Source organism: Myiozetetes cayanensis, unplaced genomic scaffold, assembly GCF_022539395.1.
Source record: "Myiozetetes cayanensis isolate MyiCay16 unplaced genomic scaffold, myiCay2020 scf1, whole genome shotgun sequence".
In the NCBI taxonomy this organism is placed as follows: Eukaryota; Metazoa; Chordata; class Aves; order Passeriformes; family Tyrannidae; genus Myiozetetes; species Myiozetetes cayanensis.
The window spans coordinates 98,721,812-98,740,428 of record NW_026086604.1 but is presented as its reverse complement, the minus strand read 5'-3'; the positions used below and the strand labels follow the sequence as shown (position 1 = coordinate 98,740,428).

The window sequence follows — 18,617 nt, the reverse complement described above, 5'->3', positions numbered from 1 at the left end:
CATGGGGTGCAGTCCTTCATGAATAATGAGCTGTACCGATGTGGGTCCCCCTCAGGGCCCACAAGTCCTACCCAGCAAAGACCTGCTCCCGTGTGGGCTCCTCTATCCACGGGCTGCAGGTCTCTGGCAGGACCCTGCTCCATCTTGGGCCTCCCAGGGAGTCACAGCCTCCTTCCTGCATCCACCTGCTCCAGCGTGGGCTCCTCCATGGGATATAGGTGGGTCTCTGCACCCTGATGATCCCCCATGGGTTGCAAGGGGACAGCAGCTTCACCATGGTCTGCACCATGGGCTGCAGGACCTCAGCTCCAGAACCTGGAGCACCTCCTGCCCCTCCTTCTGCACTGACCTTGGTGTCTGCATTGTTGTTCACATGCTCTCACTGCGCCTTTCCCTGGCTGGAATTTTTTTCACCTGTGCAACAACCTTCTGTTCTTAAATATGTTATCACAGAGGCATTACTATCACTATTGATTGGCTTGGGTTTGGCCAGCAGCAGGAAGAGCGTCCTGGAGTGGGATGGCATTGGCTCCACCACACAGAGGAAGCTTCCAGCACCTTCCAACAGAAGCCACTCCTTTAGCCCCACACCCTGCTACCAAACCTAGCCATAGAAACCCACTACATTTGCAAATAGCTTCAGTTCCTTCCTCTGCCACTGACCAAGAAAGCAACTTTGGGGAACTCCTTTGCTCTTCTGGCACCTGTCAGTGGTAAATGTGTCATTTTGCTTCCAATATGAATTGCTAACATCAAAGTGATGTATGATGGCGGGATATTTGCTATGTCCCCCATTTCTGCAGTGCCCCACACACAAGCACTTCGCAGGCAGGTATTCATTCAGTTGCACAACGTTGCGGTAAACTGAAAGGCACGGACGCAGTGTGGGGAAAGGAACTGAGACAACCTCATTCAAAAGGACGCAGCCTTTTATAACAAACACAAACATAGAAGTATTCCTTATAAGGCAAAAATTGTAACTGCAGCATCTAATTGGCTGCTAGCTGTCACATGGGGACATGGCAGGCTTTCAGGGTTGCCTCTCATCCCTGTGATGAGTTGCTCTGTACTCTGCTTGGCCCGAAACCTGCTGCTAAGGTCTTCAGCCTTCAGCCTGCATGTTCCCCACACAACATAGGTATATTTCTTGCTGTTACTCCTGTATTGCATACCCAGCAACAGGATGCCAATCACTATAACTTCTTGGTCTTCAACCCTTCCTCCGTTCCTCTCTTGTATCAACTTTGTGGTAATCTGCTCTGTGCTGGACAAAAATATCTGAGAAGAATTCATCTGGAGCAAGAGAAATTCAAATGTGTCATCGTTCTTCTGAACTCCTAAAAGATTACATTCCTTATTCATAAATGACCTTATCCAAAAGGACTACGGCAGAACTGGACTGTTGGGCTCAAGTGACATGTCATGATGGGTGTTGGCAACAGAGAGGATTAATCTTTATTTCCTTGGTTTCAATTTAAAAAATTGAAAATTTAAAAGTAAAGATTTCATGATCTCATTAAGCAACTTTGTAACCAACAGCTTGATGTTTTTTAGCCTACCTCTCAGTCACTTGGAACTACAGTTTCCTCTTAAAGAAATCCTAATGAAGTCAATGGCTTCTTTAAGATTAAGGTATCATTTATCCTGTTTAAGAGCGACAGAATTATGTAAGATATCTATAACTGGACAGAAAACTGATGTTATTTTTCAAAACACCTTAGATGGTCTACTTGATCTGACCGTGACTGCGTATGAACAGCCGAAAGATGAATGAGTAGGAACTTCTTAACCCGGTGTATTTAGAACAAACCTTCCCTACAGGACTGGTCTGTCAATTTTGAGCCTTAAGCTATTCAGTATAGCCCCTACAAAGCCACTATTCTTCATATTAAATAGTAATCCCAGATTATAAAATGAAATTTATATCTTTCCAACAGTCTGTTCAAAATCCTTAGTTCCATTGACAGAATGTCACCTAATGTGCTCTAGAGCTCCAGCATAATGGGAAACTGAGCTGTAAGCCATATTGCTGGACAAGCTGATGAGCCTGTGTGATGGGGCTCAGAATAGAAACATTATATTTCTTGGGAATGGATGCAAAAGCTGCCAGCTTTGTAAGTAGGAGCCGATTTTCCTTCCTACGCCATGTCACATGCTTCGTTTATGGTACCTATTCTTCTTGAGCCTCATGAGCTGATCTCAAATTTAGGACATATAAAGGGTTAATCTAGCTTACACCCAGGATATGTCAGAACATTTCTATATGCTTGTGTAGTGAGAACAACTTCATCAGAATCATCTTGTATAGAGGAGAGTCTGTGTGCTTTGGAGAAACCAAAGGAGAAACAGTCAGATGCTTGCGTGTTTGGATGATCAGAACACACAGAGCATATCCAAGCTTCAAAATCACAGGATTGGTTTAAAAGGTGTGACACTTTAGAAAATAATAATAATATAGGATTGGATTTCTGCCTAGCGCTCTTCCAAATCTCTGCTTCTTCATCCTTGACCCACCATCTTATAACCAGGAAATCTGCTTTCTTGAAACATTAATTAATTAAATAAAAATCACATGATCTGGGAGTGGCACTTTAGAGAAATCCCTGCCAAATATTGCATGTTGACAACTGCACAAAAGCTTCCTTTGGGGTCTTCTGCTCTAGTTTCAGATTTGCTTTTCACAGGTTTATCCAGCACATTCAATATGAAATGAATCCTATACATTTTCTTCTGTGTATTGTCGTCAACTAGGGAAAACTGAAATATAGGATGTTTGAGAGAAATTCAAGTATCAACTGATTTGTCTCAATTTATTTCACTCAATCTAAATTTTCAGCTGTAACCCAAATCCGGTTGGTATACATGCTCTGCTTTAAATATGTATATATATTTGCATATATATACACTCAGGGTTTCATCACGTTGGACCAAATTTTGCCTTGAATTATATGCCACTGACTTCAACAGAATCTCCTAGGAATATAGATAAAAGTATGCTAAACTAGATCCATCCCTGCTGCATAGTCTACTATTATACTACTATAATACTACTCATTCCTTTCATGGATTTTCCTTCCCTTTGGCCCCATGCTTAAGTCTTTGGCAGGTTAAGAGTGAGGCAAATTATTTGGAAACAGCTTGTCTTTACTGATCCTCATTCACTGCATAAATTACACAACGCAGTCCTGTGAGATAAATGAAGGATTTTTGCTAGTATCTCATACTTAAATACTAATTTACAAGTTCTGAAGACACAGGCACCTTTATCACTTGTGTGCTTCCAAAACATTTTAAAACTTTGAAGGACCACAAAATCTTCTATTCCCTTCTGAGCAACTAATATTCTTTAAAAGACCACATATTGCTTTCCTTTTCTTTTCAGTTTCTCTCTGCTGTTTGCAAATTGATCCTTATTGACTCTAGGAACTCATGACAGTTATTCTTGGAAATTCATTGGAATGCCACGAGACCTATTACTTTTGGGACTTCATAGCTGCATAAATAAAATATCAGCTAACTGAATATATTAGCCATAGAAAGAAACATACAAACCCACCTATATTTAAGGAAAAATGATAGGTACAATTCAAATAATTCACCCAGCAAAGAGGAGAAGTGCATAAATATCCACAAAAGCCAGTGCATTAGTTCTCCGTGTAGACTGAATTAAATTTAGTCGGAAAAATTAACTACAACGTTTAGATTTCATAACAACGATTGTATTTTTCTTCATATTTATAAAAGTCTATTCTCAAATGTTTTTCTCACACAGGTGCACTGTTTCCTATCTTACTTGCGATCTCGGACTTTTGTTTTGCACTGACTCGAAAGCTACACTGCTCTGCCACCTAGTGCTTGCAAGAAGGGCATTTTGTACCAAAGGCCAGCTCTTACTGTTCAGTGTGTTCAACAAAATAGATGAGGATTGTGCAGAAACATTTTATGCATATTTTCTTGCTAAATAAGTGATCAAGGAGAAACTTGGTTTATCAGCTCCTAAGGATATCGCAATTGATCGCTGCCAGAGATCAACTCCATGTCTGCAGATCTTTGTATGATACAAAATTGATTAGCAACCTGCATCCTTGTATTTTAGGACGTTAGATCATCTTCCTGAATTTTTAAAAATTTAAAATAAAATAATTTTTTACATCACATTCCTATGGAAGAAAAATATAATCAAATATAACATGATCATATGAAATTTTTGGACAAAAAAATGTCTATCTCAAATACTAGCAGGTACCCAAAGAGTCAAATGGCACAAGTAAATGGATTCTAGATTACAGCATTTGCAACAACCAGCTTGCTTTTCATTAATTTTGACAGTTTCAAAAAGTGTATGCTTCTATATTAGCAGCATTGCCATTTATATTTCTTTCAAAATTACATATAAACAGGGCTTATTTCAAGTAACAGACTATGTCACATATTTTAGAGGAATTTTGATTTTTTTTTTTAAGTGAAAGAGCTTTGCATTGCCAGAGTTTATGCAGTAAAGCTCTGAAAATGAGCTTTTATTTGCTAGTCATTCAAACTAAACTGCTCTGACTCTCACTGAAGATAATTTCTTTTATAGAAAATGAATTGGTTCTATATCAATTGCATCTGTGAATCTTCAATATTTGTCAGTTGGTTCTAATTTTTCCCTTAGGCGCCATGAATACCAGATATTTTACTGACTTTCCCCTCATATTACTCAGAAATGACTGTGAAACATTATCAAGCATCTCTTCTTGTCTGGATTGCACAAAAGTGGTACTAACATAAGCTGTATGGCCATGAAACGAATCACAGAACGATTGGGGTTGGAAGGGACCTCTGGAGATTATCTAGTCCAAACCTCTTGCTAAAACAGGTTCATGTAGAGCAGGTTGTATGGGGTAGCATCCAGGTAGGTTTTGAATATCTCCAGCCTCTCTGGGCAGCCTGTTCTAGTGCCCAGCCATACTCACAATAAAGTTTTTCCTCATATTCAGATGGAACTTTTTGTGTTTCAGTTCGTGTCCATTGTCCCTTGTCCTGTTGCTGACCACCACTAAAAGAGTTGAGCACCATTCCCTTGACAACTTCCCTTAAAACATTTGTATGCCTTGATGAGGTCATCTCACAGCTCCCTCAGCCTGTTCTTGTAAGAGAGATGCTCCAGTCCCTCAATCATCTTTGTTGCCCTCTGCTGAACCTGCTGCAGGAGCTCCATGTCTCTCTTGTACTGAGGAGCCCAAAACTGGATAGAGCACTCCAGATGCAGCCTCACTAGGGCTGAGTAGAGGGGCAGGATCATCTCCCTCGACCTTCTGACAGTGCTTTTCCTAATGCACCCCAGGATACCATTGGCCATCTTGGCCACAAAGACACACTGCTGGCTCATGGATAGCTTGTTATCCACCTAGGCCCTTCTCCACAGAGTTGCTTTCCAGCAGGTCAGTCCCCAGCCCGTTTTGATGCAGGGGGTTATTCTTCCCCAGGTGCAGGACTCCACTCTTGCCTTTGTAGAACTTCATTAAGTTCCTCTCCAACCGACTCTCCAGCCTGTCCAGGTCTCACAGAACAGTTGCACAGCACTCTGAGGTATCAGACACTACTCTCAGTTCTGTATCATCAGCAGACTTGCTGAGGGTGCACATTCTCCCCTCATCCATGGCCAATCATAAGTTGAACAAGACCGGATCCGGTACTAAGCCCTGGGGAACGCCGTAGCTACAGCCATCTGGCTGCACTCTGTGGTGCTGATCGCAACCCTCTGGGATCTGCCATTCAGCCAGCTCTTGCCCATGAGAATAATGTGGAAGACAGCGTCAAAAGCCTTGCTGAAGTCAAGGCAGACATTATCCACTGCTCTCCCCTCATGTACCCAACCAGCCATTCCATCATACAAAGCTATTGCATTGGTCAAGCATGATTTCTCCTTGGTGGATCCATGCTACTACTTCTGACAGCCTTCTTTTTCTCCGCATTCTTAGATATGACAACCACGATCAGCCACTGCATACCCTTCCAGGAATTATGGTGAGGTTAACTGGCCTGTAGTTCCCTGGGTCTTCCTTCTCGTTCTTTTTGAAGTTCCTTATGTTCTCAGGCACCTCTTCTCTTCTTCATGATCTTACAAAGATCATGGAGAGTGGTTTAGCAATAACATCTCCCAGCTCCTTCAGCACTTGAGGGTGCATCCCATCAGGGTCCGTGGGTTTGTGGGAGTCAAGTTTGCCTTGACACCCACAACTCTAACCTGATCCTCCTCAACCAACACAAAATCTTCCTTTCTCCAGACTTTCTCATTTGCCTACAGGTTAGGGATTCCTGAGGGCTGCATTAATGGTAAAGACTGAAGTAAAAAAGACATTCAGTAAGTCTGCCTTCCCCATATCCTTTGTCATCATCAGCAGTGGGTCCACATTTTCTCTAGTCTTCCTTTTGCTACTGATGTACTTGAAGGAGCCCCTCTTGTTGTCCTTGACATCCCTTGACAGACTTAATTCCAAGTGAACCCTAGCCTTCCACAAGACATCCCTGCAGACTTTGAAAACATTCCTGTATCCCTCCCAAGTGCCCTGTCTCTTTCTCCACATTCTGTAGGCTCCCTCTGTTTTGCCAGAAGCTCCTTGCTCATCCATGCAGGTCTCCCGCTCCCTTTGCTTGATGTCTTACCCGTGGGGATGCGCTGACCATGACCTTGGAGGAAGTGATGCTTGAATATTAACCAGTTCTCTTGGCTTCCACTACTGCCTAGAGCCCTGAAGTAATGGGATTCCTCCAAGTAGGAGTCATTACCTAACCAGGACACGGCAAGTATCTCAAAGTATCTTGAATTGACACAGCCTCACATCACTCATGTTCCATAAGGAATCAATTTTTAAAGCATTTTCACTGCTTCACCAACACTCTAGTGCAATAAACTAATGCAATGTACTGATGATTATCATAATTTTTACTCCGTTAGCAGGAGCTGCACGTCCTCCTTCATGTTTAGAGAAAAATAGTGGGTTTTTTTAATGGTACCTCTGTATTTCCGAGAAATTAGCTCATGACTTGCAATATCCCTGGTTAATTTAGCTTATTTCTCTAGAAAACTGTCAAAAATACTAGTATACAAAAAGCAACTAAGACAGTGTAAGTGGTAAAGTGTAATTGGCCCTATAATATGTGGACTAAAAAAACAAAAAAACCCCACCCCTCCCTAAAATATACTGTCCTGAAGGAAAGGTGTATACGTATCTGTCTTACTGCTTGGCTAATCTCACCTCTAGTACATCAGTCTCATCCCACACAGTTCTGTTAAGTTAGCTTTCCACTCTCCATCCTGCTTGCCACCTTTTATTTGCTTCACTTCTGAACAAGTGAAAACCAGATATGAGGGGCAGCAATGGACAGCGGAGGGCAAAGCTGCCTCCCCTCTGCAGAGGACTCCAGATGAAGGCACTAGCCGCTGTTTGCAGTTTTCCCAAGCACAGATTGACCATGTAGGTGACTTAAGGGCAATGATAGCAAAGAGCCAGATTTGACCCTTGTCAAATTTACAGATTTCCAGTCACTACATTTCAATTTGCTCTTTTACTCAAGAAATCAAGTGCACTGTAAAGGGAGGGAAATAGGCTTTCCATATCCCTTTAAGGAAGAAAATAATTTTGTATACTGACAACAGCAAGGAACATTCAACCTTCAATTCAGTGCAGGAAAAGTGCCAATACTATGTAGTAATCACTATTTTTGCTCAAAACCAGGAATATCACCAATTATCTCAAACAGCAGCATTGTGGAGAGATCCAGACCACGGAAATAACAAAATAATGGATCTTTCCTTGTAAATAAACTTTGTTTCTAAACAACACTGGCTTTCAATGGTTTTTCTCCCTCGGAAACAGCAGCAGCTAAAACCAATAAGCAGATTTCCCTAGAAAACTTAATATACTTTATTGTACATTTGCGAATGTTTTCCCTTTATTAAGATGTTATTTACAAAACCAGTACAGAACATTAGCATGTAAATTATTCAGTGCACCGTACGCAGATGTCCAAATCCAAAGCAGATCCCGATTTCTCTTTGTTGACTGCTGTGATGTATCACTGAGAAGCACTTCTGTATGCTACAGAAACAACACCTGACTGCAAATCATATAGCACGACACAAATCAAGCAGACTTGCCAAAAGTCCATAGGTGTTCTGTATTGACACTGAGTGAAGGAGAAAACATTCTTGAAAGAATCTTTGAAAATCATTTTTTCTCTTGCTGCAGCAACCGTTTTTGTTAGCATTGAATCTATAGCATCAATTTTGAACAAACCAAGATGGACGTTTCCTGGCTCTTTCAATGATCCGTTTGCCTTCATCTTTTTCTGAAGGCTTTTCTCCATCATAAAGGACAACAGTCTCTACAGTTGGAGCTTTAAATGGTCCTCCTTCCTTTTTGCGCATTTCCACCCGTATCAGATGAGTTTCTGCTTTGACCTTTGCGTAGCAATAGCCACAAAGGACGTGTTTCTGTTTCAAGTTTCCACACTCAGGACAAACATCTATGTTCCTCTGAAACGATAGTGGAAAACAGGGAATTTTGTAATTTGAACAGCAGCAACAAAAGAAACGGGAAGCAATCACAAACTACTAAAAAATTTACATGAAATACCAGAGAAGTTCAATTACTATTTAAAAATCTATTCTTCTACATAATTTTTCTGTAATGTGTTACTATGTCAAATGCTTACTCCTAAAAGCAGCCTGTGAAGTCTGGTATTTAAGTCATTATGCTTATTGATGACTCAATTAGATGCATAGAAAGCATAGAGCTTTTCCACTTACACTATCTGTTCAGCCAAAATTCACATTTTGTTAGGCTTGCACCTAAAGTCTCACTGTTTATTTAACGACAGACTATTGTCACACATGATGAATGCACCTCTTCCAAAGGATTTTAGAGACTACAGTGTCTTTTACGCTTCTTTATTTATAAACAAACTCCAGAAAACTTCTTCATTCAGCACCAACAACTGCGATGATTCTCTAAAATAAGCGAGGTGAAAAACGATGAGTGTAAACATTACTCTGTCCTGTTTGCCACCGACAAAATTACTCGCGGTGGGTACGGTGCCAAGGCAGCGAAAACTCGCTGATTACCTTTAGTGCTATGAGCTTCCTGGGATTCCTCCGCCGGCAGCGGTTCACCTCGATGGTGCGCCGTTTCTTGGGCACTGCCATCCACAGGATGCTCTCCAACAGACCCGGCCCTTCGGCGCTGCTTTCTCCGGCGTCATTTGCTGCTGGTGGAAGAACAGCTGGAGCTTGCACAGCTAGCGCCGGTCCTGAAGGAGAAAGAAAAAGAGGAAGGGTATTGTCCTGCTCTGCTCTGCACTGGTGCGGTCTCACCTTGAATATTGTGTGCAGTTTTGGTCACTGCAACATAAGAAAGATATTAAGCTCTTAGAGAGTGTCCGATGGAGGGCAACAAAGGTGGTGAAGGGACTTGAGGGGAAGCCATCTGAGGAGAGTGTGAGGTCACTTGGTCTGCTCAGCCTTGAGGAGGTTGAGGGGAGACCTCACTGCAGTTTAACAACTTCCTTGTGACGGGAAGAGGAGGGGCAGGCATCTCTTCTCTATGGAGACCAGTGACATGACCATGGGAATGGCCTGAAGTTGTACAAGCAGAGGTTTAGGTTGGATCTTAGGAAAAGGTTTTTCACCCAGAGAGTGGTTGGGCGCTGGAACAGGCTCCCTAGGGCAGTGGTCACAGCATCAAGCCTGACAGTTCAGGAAGTTTCTGGACAATACTCTCAAGCACACAGTGTGACTCTTGGGCTTGTCCTGTGCGGGGCCAGGAGCTGGACTCAACGATCCACTCAAATATCCACTCAATAACCCTAACCCTTACAACTTAGCATGTTCTGTGATCCTGCGGAAGACAAATTCCTTACAGCCAGGCCCCACTTCCGCGGGCGGCCGCGGAAACACGACACGATGCTGCCGCCACCCCCTAAGGAAGGCGCTCAGAGCGGCGGCTCCCGCCCCGCGCCCTCACTGACCCCAGGGCCGCGCCCCAGCCGTTCAAAGGTAAAACGAGTCCCGCAGCCCCGAAGCACAGAACTGCAGAGATGCAAGTGGTCTCTGGAGATCATCTACTCCACCCCCCCCACTAAGGCAGGGTCACTTAGAGCAGGTGGCACAGGAACGCGTTCCGTTTCATCAGCTGGGCAGAGAACAGGCCGGAACTTACCCCAGGGCGGGCTCTGGCCCCCAAGGCCGCCCGGGAAGAGGCCGCGCTCCAGCCGTCCCCAGCAGCGCTGGAGGAGAGCGCGAACCGACGACAAGGGAGAGCGGACCAGCACCAGCACCGCCATGGCCGCGCCCAGCCCTCCGGAGAAGCGCGCCTGTCGCTGAGCCTCCTGGGAAACTGAGTGCCCGCCGCACGCCGCAGCACAACAGGGATACGGGGCGGGAACTCCAACTCCCAGCATTCCAGTCGCTGCCGGGAGGGAGGGGCAGAGGCGCGGTGCCTGCAGGACTCCAACTCCCAGTGCTCCTCACGGCGCGCCTCTCTGCCAACTGCGTCCCGGCAGGCTCCGCCACGCGCCGCCACCGCGCCAATCAGCGCGCTCGCCGTGCCCTCGCGCAGGGAGCGGGAGCGGCGGCCGCGCGTGCGCGCGAGGGAGCCGGCGCGGAGAGCGCAGGGGCTGGTGCCAAGATGGCGGAGCGCGGCTACAGCTTCTCCCTCACCACCTTCAGGTGCCGGCGCAGGGGCGGCTGCAGACCCGGGGGCAGCGGCGGGCGGGCTGCCGGGCCAGCGGGAGGGCGGCGCGCAGCCTGCACCGAGCGGTCTGACGGCGGCAGCGACGCAGCACCGAGGGGTCGCTTTGCAGAGTCATCGGGCCTGCGGGCGGGCGCTGGGGGGCAGCGGGGGCTGGACCTGCACAGGAGGGGCGGGTGTGGGGATCGGGCGGTGCTGCCTTTGCCCGAGGGGGACATGTAGCTGCACAGACTCTTGCCGACCTGAAGGGCTGCCGGCGCCCCCGAGGGCCGAGGCGGAGGCTGCGGGAGAGTCCCGGGTCTCACCGGCTGTCTGTCGCTGACCTCGGGGCCCGGTGCGGGCGCTGCTTGTGTCTCCTCGTTGCAGGCCAAGCTAAGGTCTGTCTCGGCACTGGCCCTGCAGCGAGTGCTTGGTGAAACGGCTTAGCAAACTCAGGTGTCCCCCCCACACACACACTTTAGGCTGGGGAGTAATTCTGTCGTTCTGAGCTAACTGGAAATGCGTGATGACAGCTGAGCTGTGGTATCTTGAGAGCTTGCTTCATAACGGGCTTTGCAGATGCGGGAACAAATGAAGCAGATGAGTTATAAATTAGTATATTTCCCTTCTTGCAGTCCCTGCTCTCCATGTGCTTCGTGTTGTGCACAGCCTGGATGTGGGATGGTTGCATGCACAGAATGAATAGGCTGCTGTTGGAGTGGTGTCTGTTGAGATGTTGCTCTAATACACAGACTTAAGATTAATTCAGAGAGAAGGAAATTACCTTCCATTCATTTTTTGATGAAACTATGAAGCTATCCAGGACTATGTTATACATGCAAAAAGGAAAAACTGCCAAAAAAGCAAGAACCTTTGTGCAGCTTGTGGTGAAGTTAGATCCCCTTAACCTCAGAGGACAGTTGTGCTGTGTAATTGCAGATTGAGTTGCTAAAGGCTTGTTGCAGTTAAACAAATAAAACAGTTCGTGACCTAAAATGATGAAAAGAATGTTCTTATTGGATGGAAGCAGCCCAGCACGCTTGCTGTGCTCTAGCAGGTTGAATTCTCTATTAGCTCTCGGAAATCGTTTCCTGGGGGAGTTACAGACTTCTTGTATTGCACAGAATGTGCACTATGTACTTGGAACTGTTGTTCTGATTTGTTAGTATTCTCTAGTGGAGAAGCTGGAATTATTACTTTGTCACCTTTATAACCTATTTCCTCAGTGTATAAATGACTACACTGATTGGTTATGGCTTGCTTTCTGACTCATCTAAGCAGTAAGTTACATAATTTTCTATTTTACTTCTGCAACTGTTAAAGCAGTCCTGTCTGAAATACAGCCCAGGGAGTAGATCCCACTTGCAAAATCACTTGTCCAGTGAGTGGCTGTCTCTGTGCTGTTCTTTTTACTGGAGATCAAGAACAGACCCCTTGATCCCACTACTTATGAGTAAGTTACTTTGCCAGTTGAACACCTTCAGCTCTGTTCTGATGATTCTGCATCCATTACCAGCACATTGATTGTTAAAATGAAATTCAGGAGTGCCTGGAACTGGAACAGGGGTTGTTTCTGTCTTGTGCTTATCAGTCAAAAAGCATAGCTGTGTTTTGCTGGTGTTGAGCAGTGAAAACTTTTGGACACCACACATATAACGTATATCATGAGTAGAAACGGATGACATTCTCTGAAGATTTTTCCCTCTGAGTGGAAAACTGGTTTAAAATGGTATAGAATTGGAGAATGGACTTGTCCTTCTTCAACCTGCATCCCAGTCATTGCTCCCTATCTGAGACTTCTTAGCTTCCATGAGGGCTGTAGGCTGATGCTGTGTGAGTATCCCAGTAGCAATCTGCAGCAGTGACTTCTGTGATAAACCAGTCCAGCTCTTTTAGAAGCTCTTAGGAGTCTTCAGACCTGTGGGGATTTGTTGTTTGTTTGTTTTTTTTCTTTAAATTCTAGTCAGAATATGCTGTTGCCAGATGTAAAGAGGCTTAAAAAAGCAAGTTGGCATCAGATTGTTGTGGGAAAGATTTGAGGACATCAGAATTATGTTAATCTTTCTTTTGAATCTTCCTTTTTAGTCCTTCTGGAAAGCTTGTTCAGATTGAATATGCTTTGGCTGCAGTAGCTGCAGGAGCTCCATCAGTTGGGATTAAAGGTATGTCCAGAAAATAACTACTTTAGTGAAGGATTTGGGATTCTGACTATAATTTGAGAGAACTAAATCAGTTTGGATTATGTACTGGGTCCTGTGTATTGGATCTTTGTTTATCTTTCCTTCTGTTACATATTTTGTTACTCTTTCAGTGGATTTTCACATATTTTAATAGGTTTAGTGTTTTCTGGGGTTCTTTTCTGGGTGATTCTGTAGATGGTCAGGTGGTAGAGATAGATGTTTGGTTTGGGTTTATTTTTGATTGTTCCTGTCCTTATATGTTGAAATTACACATAAAAAATAGTTACTTCGATTGCTCAATTATTAATATGTAATTCAGAATCTTTAGAATGGGACTGTGGGAGCTGTACAGTTATTTAAAATGAGAAACAATGTGTTGGGTGGATTCATCAAAGTATGTCTCTTTAACACGATTGTAAACTTAAAGAGTTTTTTAAAAAATAGAGGAAGAAAATTTTTACAGTCTGATAAACTTGTTCTGTGTTTTGACTGCTTTCCATAGTTTTAATTTAATATTTAAAAAAATTTCTTGTTGTTTTCCAGCTGCAAATGGAGTGGTGTTGGCAACTGAGAAGAAGCAGAAATCCATTCTGTATGACGAAAGGAGTGTCCACAAAGTAGAACCAATTACCAAACATATAGGATTAGTGTACAGTGGAATGGGTCCAGATTACAGGTATGAAAACATCTTGTTTGATCACTATTTAGATCCATTTTCTTACAAGAAGTGTAAGAAGCAGGTAGCAACTAGCTGTTTCTAAGTCTTGCTAACTAAATGTTGAAATACCATATTTTATTATAATAAAATTACATTCACTTGAAATTTTCCTCAATATATGCAATACCTTGTCAAATAACCTTTCATCTGAAGAATGAAAGCAGTGTTATTCAACCTGAGTTTCAGTTTAAGTGTTTCAGAGATTACTCAGTTGATCAAGGTAAGCCAGCACAGTCTGTTTTCTTACATTAATGTTACGACAGGTGTACAACTCCGTAGCATTGTATTTAGTATGAGTTTTCAGTTGCAGTTGGAATTTCTTTGGCATAGTAATTTTGTCTTTGTTTTTAGAGTACTTGTGCACAGAGCTCGGAAGCTGGCCCAGCAGTATTACTTGGTTTATCATGAGCCCATTCCAACAGCTCAGCTAGTACAGAGAATCGCTTCCGTGATGCAGGAATACACGCAGTCCGGGTATGTGGTGGAATTGCAAAGTTGCTTAGAAAGATGTTTTTTAAAAGTAAGGAGTAACAGCTACTCAGTGATGCAAGTTTTTGTGTCAAAGACAGTTTTTCAGTGGAGAACATGCACAGAAAGTGGGCCAGTGGGAGGAGTGTGGACTGGCACCAGCTGAGTCTCCATATCTTGCAAACCAACACATCAGACAAGGCAGCATACTTTTGGGTTTGTTCTGGTGGTTGACTAGCCATTCCTTATCACAGCTCCGGTCTGGTGGGAAGCTCCGATCTGGTGGGAAGTATTTGGGGGAAGGTTAACACATCCAAAATAATTTAGTCACCTTTGGCTTTCACTGAATAATTTATCATTTTGTTTTCCTGTAGTGGTGTTCGTCCCTTTGGTGTGTCACTGCTAATATGTGGCTGGAATGAAGGGCGGCCGTATTTATTTCAGTCGGATCCATCTGTAAGTATCTTACATTTGTAAATTCTGCTGCTTTTGTAAAACATGTGAAATTTCACAGGTGCTCATGAAATAGTTTTTGTGATGAGAGCAGTGCAGAGCTAGAACAAAAGATACCTTAACATAACTTCAGAAGTTAAAATGAGCCATTTCAGTCAGCGCTTGGAGCAAGTCTGGATCATTCTGGACCTACATGTTACTGCTTGAGGGATGGGAGCTGCTTTTGAGGGAGATCACCAACCCTTTTCATGCATTCCCTAGTTGATTGTGGCAGCAAAAATGGCCTTCTGCAACAGATACCAGAAAAACAAATGTCTGCTTACGCTGCTCAAAACTGAATGGAAGTTTAGTCAAAACCTGCTGTATTGTGAAACATAATGCACGTCTTAATATTTAATGACAGTGGTTAAGTGAGTTTATTTGCTGGGTTTGCCCTGTACTTCTGAAAAACTACCCTTTGATGCACGTGTGAGGTGCAGTGCTTCAGACAAAAACAACGAGGTCACTGTCATGATCATCAATGAGCTTCAGAAGTTTGACTTAGTGTCTGATTCCCTGAAGTAAAAAGCAAAATGCAGATGACTTAAGGCATAGGCCTGCTGATAGTCTTCATGCCAGAGAGAATAGAAGTGATGGCTAAATATCCTGTTACTAGCTAACATAAATCAGATGGCTGATTTGCAACAGGTTGTTTATACTACCTAATCTTCAAAAAAGAGAGTGGAGTGAACCTCGTTAAGGATCTGACTGTACACTTTCTCAAAGGCAAACATACTATTTCTGTTTAAGGAATTCCAAAGTAGTGGGAGGATGAAAATAGGTGGGGCCCTCTACAAATGTTCTGTACTTTTTCACAGCATATGTTACTGTATCAAATTAGTCTGAATGTGATCCAAAATTATCTCCCATAGTCTCAGAACATTCAGTAATTTCATAGTTGTTGCTATACTTGTATGTATTGAATACGCAGTCTTTGACTAAAAGTCACACAAAACATTTCAATAGATTGTTGCTTTTACAGGGAGCTTACTTTGCATGGAAGGCAACAGCAATGGGAAAAAATTATGTCAATGGGAAAACATTCCTTGAGAAAAGGTAATGTATTTGATACTTGTCTGAAAGGATACTGTGTTTTGTTCAGGTTCCACGTAAAACAGCCAGATTAAAAAAAAGCACACCTTTTTAGATTATCAGAACAAAGTTTTAAAATACTTAAGATGTGATGCTTCTAGTTTACTTACTTAGGGATGCACAGGAAATTTGACTTATTTAAACTCCAACTTTTGTGTTTATGGAGAATTGTTTGAGTGCAATAAACATATTCAACATATTTGCAGCAATATTGTTATATACAGTGTCACTATGAAAAGTACTGATTCTTTTTTTGACAAATAATAACTTTGACTAATAATGTTACAGGGCTCACAAATAATATTTGTATGAGAAAGATTTTAGTACTGTTTGGGTTTTTAGAGATTCCAGGATTAGTAAAATTTGGAAAGGGCTTTGTCCCATGCTGAAACACATGAATGTTTGTTTGCAGATACAATGAAGATTTGGAGCTCGAAGATGCCATTCATACAGCTATTTTAACACTAAAGGTGAGCAAAATACTTAAGAAAGAAGTTTCTTATGTTATGACTTCATTGATATGATCCACTGAACCGCATTTTCTTTAATAGGAGAGCTTTGAAGGGCAAATGACAGAAGACAACATTGAAGTTGGCATCTGTAATGAAGCTGGTTTTAGGAGGCTCACTCCAACTGAGGTTAAAGACTACTTGGCTGCAATAGCCTAGTAGAAACCGAGCAAGACTGTGTGGTTCACACAGAGGTCTTTTTAATTTTGGCTACTTAAATGTTTTTCTTTGCAGTTTTTGCATACTTATTTCTACATGGTTTGTCTGAGAGATTTTTTAAACATCATGGGTGCAAATACAACGGTCCTTAATATTGTAATACATAAAATCTTGTTAAAGATAATTCTTTCCCTTGATACACAAAATACTGTACAAAATGTAAAGTTATAGTGACAGCTTGAGAAAGGCTAAAGAATAAAATCGAAGGCCACTGTTTTGGGGGAAAGTGTCTGTGTGTCTTTTTAATCCTAGCTTGTTTATCTGCACAAAGCTTAGATTTCAGTATCTTTATTTTTGAGGAAACAGTTTTTCCCATACAGCTGTGATGGATTCATGGTAGACCTTTTACAGAATCTAAATGTTGAGCGGACAGGATAATTTTTCACTTTGGAATATTGTTTAAATGTTAAGTAATTTCCAGAAATGGTTTTAGCTAGTGTAAAAGATCATGTACTTTCACAAAGAGACAGAACAGTCTTCCATTTCAGGTATGAACTGCAATCTACTTGAGCCTCTCTGCTTTTGACCTTCTTGGTCTTTGTGTCACAAGAACTTGTTTTCCATTACGTAAGTTATTTTCTTGGCCCTAGAAATTGCACTTTTTCAACCCTGAAATATTGTTAGAAAAAGTAGAAGTAATAAACTAAATGCATTTATCACCATCAATAAAAATCAAGAGGAGTTACAAAACAGAATGAGAGTATGTAATGTAATTACTTTATCCCTTGAATTGTCCTCAAATATTTTCCAACTTACAAGATAACTCCAAAGACAGGTGCAGAACTTGGATATTCTTTGTGGGGGGTGTATGTATCAATAAATTTGTTACATATATAGAGTTGCTCAGGTCATAAAGAAACACAGAATTTATTACAAAAGAAACAGGATAAATATATGGGGAGGTTTTCAGCAGAAATTATCTGGTCTGCCACCATTTCAGTTACTGTTTGCAGGTTTTATATTTTTTAAAGCAATCTCATTGTTAAAATGTCGATAATGAACTGGGAGTGACAGCTGGATCCCTCTGCTTGTGTGTAAGCCTAAGGAAGAAGGGGAACTGCCTGGCAGGTTACATGTCAGCCAGCCATAACTGATGAAGAAAATACAAAGTATCAGCCTTCAGAAAGTAGTGTATAACCTAATTGACCTGTGCTTTCCAATGTCTGCTGATGGTTTATATTATCATCAGGTAAATAAGAGTTTCTGAATCATGCCATAAATGAAGTTTTATTTCCTAATGTCAGAAATAAAAGCTCTGTCCAAACAGTTCCTCCAGATCACTTTTTGAGTATTTGGTTCTGAGAACCAGTCCACACTCTGATCCTTATTCTGGAGAAAATTTAATAACTCGGAACTGAAACTGAAGACTTTAGATTGCTGCATCTTCAATTTAAAATGTTTACACACAATCAGGTTTTTTAATGCTATATAAATATTGAAAAGGGTTTTCTATATGAAAAAGTGTAAGTATTTCAGAAAATTAATAGCTTGAACTGCAGTAGTTTAGTTGTCTCTGCTACTAGAAGCAGTTGATTAGCAAAGAACACCCTATGAAGGGTAGTTGAAGTCAAAGCAAGTTTCAAATCATGTTTTCTCACTGCCAAGATGGCAACAGTGGGAGAAACAAAAAAGTCTTTTGACTTTTGGGGACTGTGGTTTTAATTTTTAAAAAATTGAGCACCATCCAACTGTAGAACATTACTAATTTACGTGTGGAAAGGGAAAGGGAAAAAACCAATGTCATCCATAGTTTCCTGTGGTTTAATAATTTAAATATAGTAATTGTTCTGTGCATTGTACAGAAGCTGTTGTGTTCACAATTAGGAAAATGCTGTCTTTGAGATACCTGATAATAGTTGTAAATGTTGAGGGGGTGTTTTCCCCCCCATCCTGCCAGGACAGGCAATCATTACAGCATGGGGTAGTTTTAACGCTGCAGTACTTGGAAGTGTTGCTGAGTTTACTTCATGGTGTCGTGGTCCAACGTTGCAAATGGGTGGCAGCATGAAGCTACTACGTTTGTCAGATACTCCGAATGACCACCTCTAGTTGCCAGGTTGCTTCAGTGAGTGCTTTTTGGGAACGGGTAAAATAATGTTTGATTTATTTTTCAATGGTGACACATTTTTCCTATGAGAACAAATAGAAGTGTGCCTTGGAAAAATGAGAACACTATCACTAGGCTCCTTTTACAACAAAAAGCTTCAAAACCATGAGTAGTTGTAAC

General features: G+C 42.2%; 3 protein-coding genes across 3 annotated transcripts in view; 2 read left to right on the top strand and 1 right to left on the bottom strand.

Annotated features, from left to right (window-relative positions):
- The window catches only part of EGFR (epidermal growth factor receptor), a 1,326,436-nt gene that overhangs the window by 788,919 nt on the left and 518,900 nt on the right, over positions 1-18,617 (top strand). The gene's annotated exons all lie outside the window — the stretch shown is intronic.
- On the bottom strand, positions 7,887-10,443 carry MRPL32 (mitochondrial ribosomal protein L32). The gene is made up of 3 exons (XM_050330458.1): positions 10,203-10,443; positions 9,110-9,294; positions 7,887-8,521 (listed from the first exon to the last, which is right to left on the bottom strand). Exons 1-3 carry the CDS (start codon positions 10,441-10,443, stop codon positions 8,267-8,269), a joined length of 681 nt encoding a protein of 226 aa, XP_050186415.1. The 3' UTR covers positions 7,887-8,266.
- PSMA2 (proteasome 20S subunit alpha 2) lies at positions 10,609-17,085 on the top strand. Its single transcript, XM_050330447.1, has 8 exons — positions 10,609-10,711; positions 12,798-12,874; positions 13,436-13,568; positions 13,962-14,084; positions 14,453-14,534; positions 15,553-15,626; positions 16,075-16,132; positions 16,214-17,085. The coding sequence occupies exons 1-8, from the start codon at positions 10,671-10,673 to the stop codon at positions 16,328-16,330; spliced, it is 705 nt and encodes a 234-aa protein (XP_050186404.1). The 5' UTR covers positions 10,609-10,670; the 3' UTR covers positions 16,331-17,085.